This window comes from Amblyomma maculatum, chromosome 11 (assembly GCF_055883805.1).
Source record: "Amblyomma maculatum isolate TAMU_Amacu chromosome 11, ASM5588380v1, whole genome shotgun sequence".
In the NCBI taxonomy this organism is placed as follows: domain Eukaryota; kingdom Metazoa; phylum Arthropoda; class Arachnida; order Ixodida; family Ixodidae; genus Amblyomma; species Amblyomma maculatum.
The window spans coordinates 10,122,151-10,134,991 of NC_139354.1; the positions used below are offsets into that span (position 1 = coordinate 10,122,151).

General features: G+C 44.2%; 1 protein-coding gene across 1 annotated transcript in view; it reads left to right on the plus strand.

The window, feature by feature from the left end:
- The first annotated feature begins 7,998 nt into the window (after positions 1-7,998).
- The window catches only part of LOC146172833 (uncharacterized), a 7,747-nt gene continuing 2,904 nt past the window's right edge, over positions 7,999-12,841 (plus strand). The window contains exons 1-2 of the mRNA XM_084584483.1: positions 7,999-8,116; positions 10,453-10,630. Coding sequence (XP_084440609.1) covers positions 8,029-8,116; positions 10,453-10,630 — 266 coding nt within the window. The 5' untranslated portion in view covers positions 7,999-8,028. The remainder of the gene's footprint in view (positions 8,117-10,452; positions 10,631-12,841) is intronic.

Sequence of the window (12,841 nt, forward strand, 5' to 3'; positions counted from 1 at the left end):
TGAAATTATCTTGTGACTTAATGCGACCGCATGGCAGCTTCATTAAGAATAGCACGCAATGAAATTTGGGGTTTCTGTATCTTAAGAGAAGAGAAGACGTCTACGGCCCCACTTTTTCTATTACGAAAACCCTCAGCAAGTCGTTGCAGATCTAGGCGTTATGAAATGTCAACCGCATTGGTCAGAGCACAATTCTTACATCGTGGTCACAGTTCTCGTTTCAAGTTTTTTTGCAGCTAGAAAGTGTTTGTCTACGGTGTATGCTGCCTTATCTGTCGACATGTTTTACACCTAACTACGAAGCTGCCTACTTTATGCCTGCTTGAAAACTGAAGAATTCTGCAATATCACGCAAATGTTTTCGAAGAACATTTCAGTTCAATTCCGCCGTGCAGGCAATGCTCCCAATCTTCAGACATAGGGTATTATTTTCAACCACAAGCATGTTGAGAGCCAGACAGAAAAATTGTTTGCTTCCTGCGGAAAGACCTACATTAGTCAGGTAGGGCGCTTTATGAATGACCAAGCATAGAGATATTAAATAAATAGAAAATAACTAGCGAAAGCGATACGTAGAATACTGTAGTGCTTGAACTATACCATATCTTGTAGTTTCGAATAAAAATATGTTCTAGATCATCCACAACTCCGGTTTTCTCAGGACCGATCTACCCACCTGGCCCTAATCTGAACTGTAAAAGCCTATGTGTAAACGATTGCTCCGAATGGAAACTTGGGCTTGTTGGTTAATTATCGTTGCAAAGCAACACACGACAAAAACACGGAACGAAAGAACAGACAACGCTGTGTGTGTGTCCTCTCGTTCTTGTCCTTGACATGTGTTGCGCTTTAACGATGACTTTTCTATACGACCAGTAGTTCAGCTTCCGTACCGACGAAGCAGCGGCAGCGAATTGTTTTCAGAAAAACCTTTGTGACGCCTACGGCAAGCAAGGGTTCGTATAGGGGAGAATTTTTTGTTGCGAAAGCAACACTACGACAGCAAAAGTGACACCTCGGGTAGCCGCAGCTACGCCGTGAAGAGGTGTGAAGAAGCGTAGGCCGTAAAGAGACGTAGCTGCGCCGTGAAGAGGCGCAGCTACGGTCTCCTGATAAAAAAAAAGTCAGTCTGCCATAACATTTGAATTCACGTTACCCCATTCCACGGGGAGGACCTGCCAACTCTGGTCGCTCCTTTCATTTGGGAGGGTGATATCAGAATCAGCCTGCAAAAACCGTTTGCATTCTCGTAACCCCTACGACACGCAGCCACGTCCATACGACTTGATTGAAGCGTGACATTATATTTGGGCTGGTAGATTGCGCTCTCATGTCATACTGTGAATAACCAACTAGGTACAATTCTCGCCATTTTATGCCTTTAAAGCATGAGCTTAAGTTTCCCCAATAATGTAGCACCTTACACTGTTAGGGCGTGATAGGGCAATAATGTAGCAGGCAAAAGAAGCTTCAGTCGTTGTTTTCGCAATTCAACTAGTGTTAACCAGAGGTCAACCCCAGCTAATTTTTTTCCATGAGGTTGCCCGTGCAGGATCTGAGGAATATGGGCGGAGATTAGTGATGCTTATTTCTTTCCAAGATTTGAGAATGAAGCTTGTCACATCTGCTGACTTCTATTCTCACACGTTGATAGAATAAGTGAGGCTCTCAGGGCTTGGCTGTTGTGATTAGCAAGGAGGCCCACTGGGATCTTGTCGTAGGCTGGGGAAGTACCACGGCAATTTGTCATGGGCGCGGTCGAGATTTGGACTGTTATCGCCTCCGTATTCTGTTGGGGCGTCAGTCCTAGGCGACACCGAGGTAGGTATAGGCAAGGGGGCCAGGTAACTGCTCGTCTGTCCATTTGAACCAATGGGGGGCCTTTTCGATATTTAGGAGGCCCTAGCTATGACGCATTTGAAGAGGTTCCAGGCTGATTTATTGACAAAGCTACCATTAAGCAAGTCGCATTTCGTGGGCTAATTTCTTTAGTTCAGTTCAGTCGTTCAGTCGTGTCCAACTCTTCGTGACCCTATGGACCATGTCACGCCACGCTTTCCGGTCTCTCACTATCTTCCTAACATCACATAACTTCATCTGCAGTGCCTCGAGGATGCCATCTAACCATCGCGTTCGCTGCCTACCCCTTCTCCGGCGACCCTCAACCTTTCCCAACATCAAATCTTTCTCCAGCGACTCCTCTCTTCTCATCAGATGACCAAAGTAGCTGAGCTTTAACTTTAGAATTTGACCCTCCAATGAGCAGTCAGGGTTTATGGTCGACAATATTGACTGATTTGATCTTCTGGCAGTCCAAGGAACTCTCAAGAGTCTTCGCCAGCACTACAATTCAAACGCGTCAATTCTTCGGCGGTCAGCCTTTTTCACAGTCCAACTCTCGCATCCATACATCACAACTGGAAAGACCATAGCACGAGTTATACGGATCTTGGTTGGCAGACTAATGTCTCTGCTGTTTACTAGGCAGTCAAGGCTAACCATTGCTCTCTTTCCAAGAAGCAGGCGTCTCCTAATTTCACGGCTGCAGTCTCCTTCCGAGGTAATCTTGGAGCCCAAGAAGAGAAAATCTGTCACAGCTTCCACTTCTTGTCCCTTGATGGTCCAGGACTTGATAGGGCAAGACGCCATGATCTTTGTCTTTTTAATGTTCAGTTTAAGCCCAAACTTCTCACTCTCTTCTTTAACGCGCATCAAAAGTCTCTTGAGTTCCGCTTCACTTTCTGCCATTAAAGTGGTATCATCCGCATATCTAAGGTTGTTGATACGTTTTCCAGCAATCTTCACTCCAGCTGAAGACTCGTCCAGACCGGCCTTCCTCATGATGCACTCTGCATATAGGTTAAATAGGCAGGGCGACAGTATGCAGCCTTGCCTCACTCCTTTCTCAATCGGAAACCAATCAGTAAGACCATGCCCAGTTCTGACTGTGGCCTCTTGCCCTTCATACAGGTTCCTGAGGAGACAGATAAGGTGAATTGGAACTCCCATCTCTTGGAGAGCTTGCCACAATCTGCTATGATCTACGCAGTCAAACGCTTTCGCATAATCAATAAAGCAGAAGTAGATGGGTTTCTGGAACTCTCTTGCTTTTTCCGTGATCCAGCGAAGGTTGGCAACTTGGTCTCTAGTTCCTCTGCCCTTGCGAAACCCAGCTTGCACGTCCGGAAGCTCTCGATCCACATACTGCTGCAGCCTACCTTGGAGGATTTTCAACATCATCTTGCTAGCATGCGAAATAAGCGCAATCGTGCGGTAGTTGGAACAATCTTTGGCACTGCCTTTCTTTGGAATGGGGATGTAAACTGACCTCCTCCAATCATGTGGCCACTGCAGGGTTGTCCAAATCTTCTGACATAATGTATGCAGAATGTTAACAGCGTCATAGTTGAGGTTTTGAAGCAACTCAGCTGGAATGCCATCAATTCCTCCAGCTTTATTCTTAGCAAGGCTGGCAAAGGCCCATTCAACTTCACTCTTTAGGATGCCCGTCTCGAGATCAGTAATCACAGCCGTCTTATGTTGGGGTTGCACATTCGGGTCCTTCTTGCACAGTTCTTCTGTGTATTCCTGCCCCCTCTTTTTTATCTCTGAGGCTGCAGTGAGGTACTTGCCTCGTTTGTCCTTTATCACGTCCAGCTTAGCACATAAGCTTCCTTTGATATCTTTGATTGTCTTATACAGAGCTCTTGTGTTCCTTAATTGGCTGTTGTCCTCAACTGCTTGGCACTGTATGTTCAGGAAGGCATTCTTATCTCTCCTAGCTATTTTCTGAAAATCCGCATTGAGAACCTTGTATCTTTCTCTTTCCCCCATAACTTTTGCCATCCTCCTTTCCTCAGCTATTTGCAAAGCCTCTTCAGATAACCAGTTTGCTTTCTTGCATTTATTTTGCTTCGGAACTACCTTAGTAGCAACTTCTTGTATTATATCACGAACATCAGTCCACACCTCTTCGGGCTCTTTGTCTTCTAGATCTAATTCTTGAAATCAATTCCTCACTTCCACAGCATATTCTAATGGAATTTGATCCAGATCATACCTGAAAGGCCTTCTAGTTTTCTGCGTTTTCCTCAATCGAAGCTTAATTTTGGCAACAAGAAGCTGATTATCGGTGCCACAATCGGCCCCAGGCCTTGTTTTTACTGCTTGTATAGCGCTTCTCCATCTCTGCCGGCAAATAATATAATCGATCTGATTCCTGTACAGACCGTCCCGTGAAGTCCATGTGTACAGGCGCCTCTTGTGCTGTTGAAAATGAGTATTCGCTATGGTCAGGTTGTTTTCTTGACAAAACTCTACTAGCCTCTGCCCAGCTTCATTTGGCTCACCGAGACCGAACCTGCCTGCAATTCCGGATATTTCTTCACTCCCTACCTTAGCATTCCAGTCTCCTATGAGAAAAACGACGTCTGATGATGGGGTGCGGTCTAAAAGGCATTGTGGGTTCGCATAAAATCTCTCAACGTCAGCTTCTTCAGCAGTAGTGGTCGTTGCATAAACTTGGATAAGTTATGTTGAAAGGGTGACCTTGGATCCGAAGTGAAAACATTCGGTCGTTTTTGGGGTTGTACCCTAGCACTGCTTTGCCCATTCTTCTGTTTACTATGAGAGCGAGCCCATTCCTTCTCTTGGATTCGTGCCCACAATAAAAGACATAATGGTCGCCGGAGTTAAATTCTCCCATTCCGGTCCACTTGAGCTCGCTGATACCCAAGATATCAATGTTCAATCTGTCCATTTCTCGCTTGACGACATCTAGTTGTGGAGAAGATAGCACAACAAGTTTTAGAGCCCATTGTGGCTATACTTAACGCAATAGAAGTAAAGTAAGTTGAGCAGAAAACTACTTTATTTCTGACCTTAAAGACATTGAGAAGAAGCTTGATAGTAAACTTTCAGAACTCCAGGATTGCTGTCGCATACCCCTGCCTAAAACAAAAAGCCGTGGAACCGCAGGCCACTTGTTGCGAAAGACTTAAATTGGATACCACCGCTTAGTTCGGCGTCACTAATCTCCACCCCTGATGGCGCCACAACATAAGACTCCATATGCTACAGGGGAACTGTAAGGGCTCTAAGAGGAAAAGAGCACTATTACAACTATTCATTGATACCATGAACCCCCAATGATAAATTACAGCCCTTCACGACGTTAACACCAAGCTAGAACTCACTTTCTATAGTACACACCACGCTATCTCTTCAACATGAGACTTCGCCTGGCTTCCCAGAGATGGATATGATTATCTAACGCAGGGGTGTCCTCAGCGGCTTTCATTGTACGTGTAGTTTTTCCTTGGTGTTGATGAGCGTATGGGCCCACGTTTCGTAGTTTTCAATTTTTTTTTTATGAGGGTTTGGGTTTCCGCGGCGCAGAACTATAGGCCCAAGCCGTGAAGCGAGCTTGTGCCCGGAGTGTGCAGTCTTTGTTAAAGCAATGATAATGTGGTGTAGGCAGTGATCACTACTCATAGTTTCCCGTGTTGTGTGCTATTCGCCGTATTTGGCTTGCTTCACTAACGAAAGATCAGGACATTTAATTCTGGAGATGCTGTTTCCGATTCGCATGGGATGCTTTGAGTTCGTGAGTAATATCAGGGAGACGTGAGTAAGAGTCGTTGCCAATTTACGACCTTTCACTGTATCCTTATGTAGCCCCACATGCAGCTATGTGCGTTGAAATCCTCGACTATTACGATAGGAGCTGTTTTCACCATCTGTGCGGCCTTTTGAAAGATCTCGTCAAAGGTCGCCATTTGGTGCTGCGGTCGACTATACATATTTAGCCTATACGGGCTTTTGCCGAGGCGTGTGCTTGGTAGTAGTAGAATAAAGGTATATTCTACCTTAGCTGTGGGTCCTTTTGAAAGGGCTGTGCAGTCCTTGTCACCCAAAATGATGTTGAAGAGTTAGCCTGGTGTGTACTATAGAAAGTGAGTTCTAGCTTGGTGTTAACGTCGTGAAGGGCTGTAATTTATCATTGGGGGTTCATGGTATCAATGTATAGTTGTAATAGTGCTCTTTTCCTTTTAGAGCCCTTACAGTTCCCCTGTAGCATATGGAGTCTTATGTTGTGGCGCCATCAGGGGTGGAGATTGGTTACGCCGAACTAAGCGATGGTATCCAATTTAAGTCTTTCGCAACAAGTGGCCGGCGGTTCCACGGCTTTTTGTTTTAGGCAAGGGTATGCGACCGCAAACCTGGAGTTCTGAAAGTTTACTATCAAGCTTCTTCTCAATGTCTTTAAGGTCAAAAATAAAGTAGTTTTCTGCTTAACTTACTTTACTTCTATTGCGTCAAGTCTAGCCACAATGGGCTCTAGAACTTGTTGTGCTATCTTCTCCACAATGAACCCTTCTGATTTGTGATAGCTTGGCCTATTCCAGTTGTTGCACCTGCAGGAGCACATGGATACCATAAATGCAGGCCGCGGCCACACCTTGGTTCCACGGATGCCAGCTTGAAAACCTCTTGCCTAAAAAAATTCAGATTTATTTTTATCTTCATACAAACGTTATGGCAACCATACTTGATACGTATTTTGAGTTGAAGCTCTTCACTTCAGATGCCCTTGTACTTGGAGTCAAATTGGAGCTCAGGTTACCGACGAGCGTGATTGCTAAAACATGATGATTTCCCTACATATATTCAATGGCCTTAAAACTATTCATTATTGTGTCTCGATAACAAAAAAAAAGACCACACATTTCGGCCGAAAGTCTGAACTCCGCGAGAAAAAAAAAAATCTTTTTCAGTAGAGGTTCCAAACGCACAATGCACAATTATTCAGTATACTTTAAGAAGCGGTGCTATGGCACCGTTTCTTCACCGAAATGAGGAAGAGTAATTACAGTGATGTTAACAGATAAACTTAAAAGGGCAATATAAACGCAATCCAACCGATTTCTGTTATGTATTTTAATACTTCATTTCACGGCTGAACTGCGAATTAAATGTGTTCAATTTTGAGGCATGCCCTGCTCTCGAGGCATCGTGTAAAACGTGAAATTTCTTCTGAGCATGTGATGGCGCCCCTTTTTGTTTTTGCATCTAGCTTGCGCGGCCAATTAAACTGTTTCGAGCAATACGTCAACTTTGTCCCGTGCTATAATATGTGTGACGCGGCCTCAGCACGCAGTAGATGCCCATCGCCGGGCTATCTGAGACACCTTCTTATTGTCTGAAAAGACTGCATTGAAGAAATCGATAGACTATGACACTTTGAACCTTGCGTGCTAGCTTAGCGTCTAACGTGTTCGGCCACCAACCTAGCGATGTGAAATGCAAAGCCGCTCGTACTCTCATCGATGTCAGCGGGCATTCAAGAACCTGGATTGATCACATTTAATATGTATCCATCTAACACTGAATCTTTTCGATGGATGTCCCACATGAACAACGCAATCCGCATATTCCAAACTAGATTTATGCTAACCTTAAATATGTCATGACGCATGACGAGATAGTGAACTCATTTTATTTTAACTGCATCCTTTGCACGTGGCACTAAAGCTGCACATACACGCTTAGATAGGTCACAGTTTCTCCCGCTCCCCTCATAAAGCCTTTTCCATTTAATCACAAAGCCAAAAATCAAGCTGAAAACGTAAAACGAATTCGAACGTACTGGTGCCCTTGCTACTAGAGGTGAACGCTTTTTTTTTTTTTTTTTTTACATAAACGCTGCAAGTGCAGGTTGCGTTACGTGTAGCGCACTGACCGGATACGATGCGGTGCTTTGCTAACAACAGGTCAGATCTTTTTGGTTCGTAGCCTGGATAGCGTCGTTGACCTATTTTGAATGACGACGGCACTCGTACGCCACCACAACCCGCATTTGTACAATGGTTAACAACGCCAACGCCCTCTTGTTTAAATTATTCTATAATTATGACGTCCATCGTCGCCACGTGTAAGAGGCGCCCGGTTTTTGTATAAAAGGCAGCAACGAAAAGCTGGCAAGCACGGACTAAAATACAGAGAGCTCAGGCAGGGACAACTTGAGATATGCTTTGCGGGGTTCTCTTTTTCACCATGGCCGGATGTTCGCTAGTCGCAGGCTCCGTGCAGACGCCGGAACTCACGTCTTGTTCAGGTTGGTATCGTGTGGGTGCATTACTTGAAAAAAAAATTTAATTCCTGTTAAATGTGTAGCGGCCTAATACGAGGGTGCGCAAGTATAGCTTTTCCCTTAAACTGACACTTTAGGGACTTCGTAAAACGCACCCCCTCAAACGAAGGTGATTGATTTAACATCAGCTGAGGCACAAACCCCTCGTAAGAAACCAAGAACGAATTGATTGTTTGTTTAAGATTTGATGGTTAAAATACAGCGCTAGATACAGTCAAAGGCTTACAAAGAACAAATATGCACCTTTGTGCTTGTATATTGTTTTGTTGCGGTTGAATGTTCGCCCTTAACTCTGATTTTTCACCCTGAAAGGTGACGCTAAGCTTTCACCCTAAGACTAAAAGAAAAGTAGCATTGAAAGGGAAATTGAAAACAGGCTGGAGAAACGACCTGGCCCGAAGAGTGCCATTAAAAACAATCGGGGGCTTTAAATTTTATTAGTAGGCGGGCAACCTCGTCCGCCCGGTGCTTTCCATTGATACGGGAGTGTATACTGGCAGCTACTGAAAAATAATATCGTAACTTTGCGATACGGCGCCGTGGTACAGCTGGATGATCTGTCCAACGAGCTGTTCATGTGACCGGCTGCGTAGTGCAGCTTGCAGGCCTTGGGCTGCTTTAGAATATGTGAACACGGTCCAGTCATGTGGATGGTCTTGGCAAATGAATTACACTGCAGCCCGTACAACAGCTAGTTCAACACCAGTAGAAGAAGTACGATATGATCTCTTTGCCTTTATCAGACTGGACTTGGCTGGTATTACCACAGACTCTGCTGAACTGGCCAGATGAACTTAGTCATCTGTGCAGACATGTATACGATATTATTGTTTTAAATGCAGATAATTGAACGCTACAGCTTTAAGAGCAGGGGATAACATACTGGCTCTTTTCGTAATTCCAGGACTATAAATTTGTATCCGAGGTTCATGTAGACTCCTTAGGGGGAGCATGGTCTTGCGGCAGGGCTGAACGGTAAACAGCTATATAGGTGCGATGAGATTCTATCACACTGGCAAATGCAGTGCTTGGCCTAATTATTGGGAGAGTTGCTAGATGATGACTAGAGACCCATGTTTGGTGCCAAATATGTTTTCTCTTTGCGCCAACAGTAATGTGTCTATGCAAGGGGATGTTCCCGAGCGACAAAAACAGTCGCTGCTGTTGAGACACATTTGGGGAGCGCAAGTCATATACGAAGAGCTTGAGCTTGCGTACTCTGAAGGGCCTTGAGGTCGTTTTTTTTTTAAATATTACTAAACATGACGGAGTTGTACCGCATTTAGCCCAGAAATAGTGACCGCAACAGTTAAAGCATCGAGTGCACTGGTGCTCCCCAGGACTTTCCTCAGAGTGGGGAGAGAATTTAGGTAATCGCTACAATTCCGTTTCTCATTTTGCTGAGATAGGGACTCCACGTCAGATTCTTATAGATGACAACTCCAAGGAAGCGATGGCTTCTCTCATAAGTAATGGGTTCGCAAGTGATGCATATAGGATAACGTCACATTATTTTATGGGTGAATAGCACAAGTGAACACTTCTCATTCGAAATATTTATGCCCTGCAGACGAAAGAAAGATGTCAGCATCGAAGGCGTCTTTTGAGGCCTCGCACGAGCTTGGGCACGAGTCACACTAGATGCCCAAATACATATATAATCTGCATAGATGGCGATTTGAAGACAATTATGGCTGTAAGTCTACGAGGCCGACGAGAGTAAGGTTGAAGACAGTTGGTCCGCCCTCAGTATTGGAGCTGCACACAGATGCTGGGAAAAACGGCCTCGAGATACATGGCCCCGGGAAAATTGTCAAAAAAAAAATCTTTTTTTTGCGAAGTGAAAAATATATTCCCAATCGATATTGTCAGACAAAGCACATGCTGTAATGAACAATACTAGCCGAAGCATTGAAGTGCTCTGATATTACCGCAGCTCAATGGACAAATTATTATAATTTGAAAATTTTGTAATTTGAAACCATTCCAGGTTCTTGTTTTCCTTTAGTACTGCATGGTCTATTTTGTCGTTATGTGCTGCTCTGAAGGGAGGACGGTCATGCAGGTTGTGACAGGAAGTCTTTTTGTTTTGTCAAAGGCTGCTTCTACACCCGCGCGTTTTCCCAGGGAACAACTTTCTTTGGCGCCACATATCCTAAGGGCATTTTCGCCAACACCGCTTTTTTTTCTGGCTTTGCTGGATCCGTTATGTGTACGTGCAAAACAGCGGCCCCGTTCATTTCAAAGCACAATCATGGTGATTTCATAATACATGAATTTCTTTTTCATCTACAACGCAGATTCCGAAGAAGTTGACATAAGCGACGTTACCATATCGGATGCCAAAGTTGGAGAAAAAATGTACCTGAACTTCACGCTGAAGGTTTCAGGTCAGCTTGATTCGGATCCCAAACTTGAACTCACAATCACTAAAGAAAATGGAGACGAAGTTCCTTGCTTCGGCGACGTCGGCTCATGGTACAGACTCTTGCGATACTCTGATGCGATATATTGTTTTTCTATGTTATCACAGAAGTTGTCTCGAGTGTGTTTAGCGGGGTGAAATGGCTCTCCATTTCATCTTTAATCAGCTGCGACCAGTGCCATCTGCCTTTACTGCAGAACAATATGCTTCCATTGCCGTCAGCGAATTCATAATGCATATTTATTATTAATTGGTATCCAAATTTATCTCTTTTGACAAAGTAAACAAGTGCAGATTGGCTGCTCAGAGCGGCAGATTTGCTGGACATATAATAATTGCAACGAACGTATATTCCGTTTTGTTCTGCCATTCATGTTGCTCGCACTATGTCCGATTTCCTCATCGCTACACAGCACGCAGTTCTTTTTGTAAATTCCAAATGCTTTGTTTGCATCGAACTATTCATAGAAAAGATATTTTTATTTTTGCGTGTACCTCAGTTACCTTCTAGTCGCCTCAACTGCTGCATTCCTCTATCAATCTAACATTGATTCTCAGTTATCTTCGTTCAGTTTTTAGTGTTTAGTAGAGCTCTTCATAACCTTGGAGTGTCAGTGAAAGTCGCTGCAAAAGAATCTATTATTCTTATTTTGTTATTTTATTTCATTGCTCGCTACGCAATCCTGCTTATTTTCCTGACGATATTGCCTGTGGCGATGGCTGAGTGTGAGGGCGCTTGGCTACCGAGTTAGAGAATAGGCCATCTTCGCTGCGCACTGCACGAAAGCGCTGTGCAATCATCGCCACCGCCCATCCCTTGTTTTCAAACACCACCCTCCTTCTTGCCTCTGTTTACACTGCACATACCCACATTGAGAGATTGACCAGGGTTCAGGAGGAGGAGGAGGATGAAGATGAGGAGGAAAGGCAGGGAGGTTAACCGGTAGAAGGAACCTGTTCAGTGTAAGCACAAGGATTCGGCTGTATAATATATAACATATGAATTAGACTAATTCAGATCCCTGCCTTTCTATTCAATTCTCTCTTTTTCTCTCTCTTTTATAAATAAAATGTTTGTATTGGTATATTTTCATGTTAGGGATAGTAATAAAATAAAAAGTAAAAAATAAATACAAAGAAAACCAAGATACACCTTCCAGTCGCAATATTACAGCTATGTAATAGCTCATACACAGGTTTTAGGGCATCCTATCAGTCCTAAGCGAGCAAGATGAATTTGCAAATAATTTCTTGAAAACAAATTTCCAAACAAGGCACACTTCCGGCAATAGAAGATCTAATGTTAAACAATTTCCTCGTCATCGCATGATGCACAAAGGTTCGACGGCGTGAATTGAGAACGACAGAAATAAACTTGAGGCAAGGAATTCCGCAACGAAAGAGCGTCATAGAGACCTCACTTTGCCTCGAGCTGCAATAATGACACTTTCTCGCGCTATGCTTTCGCCTTCATCAATTTCGATCCATCCGTGTACAGTGAAGGCAGAACACGCCACCCTCGCATTGCTCTCCTAAGTCACATAAAGCAGTCCTATAATTTTATAGTGTGCCGTGACTACGGTCCCACTCATCATTTCCATCCATCTTACACCGAAGCCTCATCTTGAAATACCTAGCTTCGAACCAAGGGCGACATGAGACGTGACGGGCTGCAATATATATTTCAGATTTGGATGACTTAACTAAATATTTTGACATTTATTATTGCGAGAGCAATACTACGCCAGACCGAACCGCTCGTCGCGGTGTCTCGTGTCTATGTCCGTGTCCGTGCACGTGTGATGGAGATGGCGATGGCGATATGGTCGTACCCTTTGAACGGGCGATCACCCATTGGGATCTGACCAGAAAACAAAAAAAAAATAAAATAAAATAAAAACAAGGAAAAAGGAGAGTATAGATGTTAGTTCACTCCACGTCTTCGCGCCGCTCCGGCCGCACTGCTCCTCGTGCCCACCAGAACTCCAGCCTTGTCCGTAGTCCCCTGGCAAGAGTTGCCAACTTGGGTCTTTCGTTTCACATGGGACGGATATGTTAGAATCAGCCTCCCAGGACCCTGGCTCGCGTTACCCCTATAGGCCTTTAAGGCACGTTCATACGGTGTGGTTAAAGGGGGGTTTAATATGTGGGCTGGGGAAGAAGAAGAAGAAGAAGAAGAAGAAGAAGAAGAAGAAGAAGAAGAAGAAGAAGAAGAAGAAGAAGAAGAAGAAGAAGAAGAAGAAGAAGAAGAAGAAGAAGAAGAA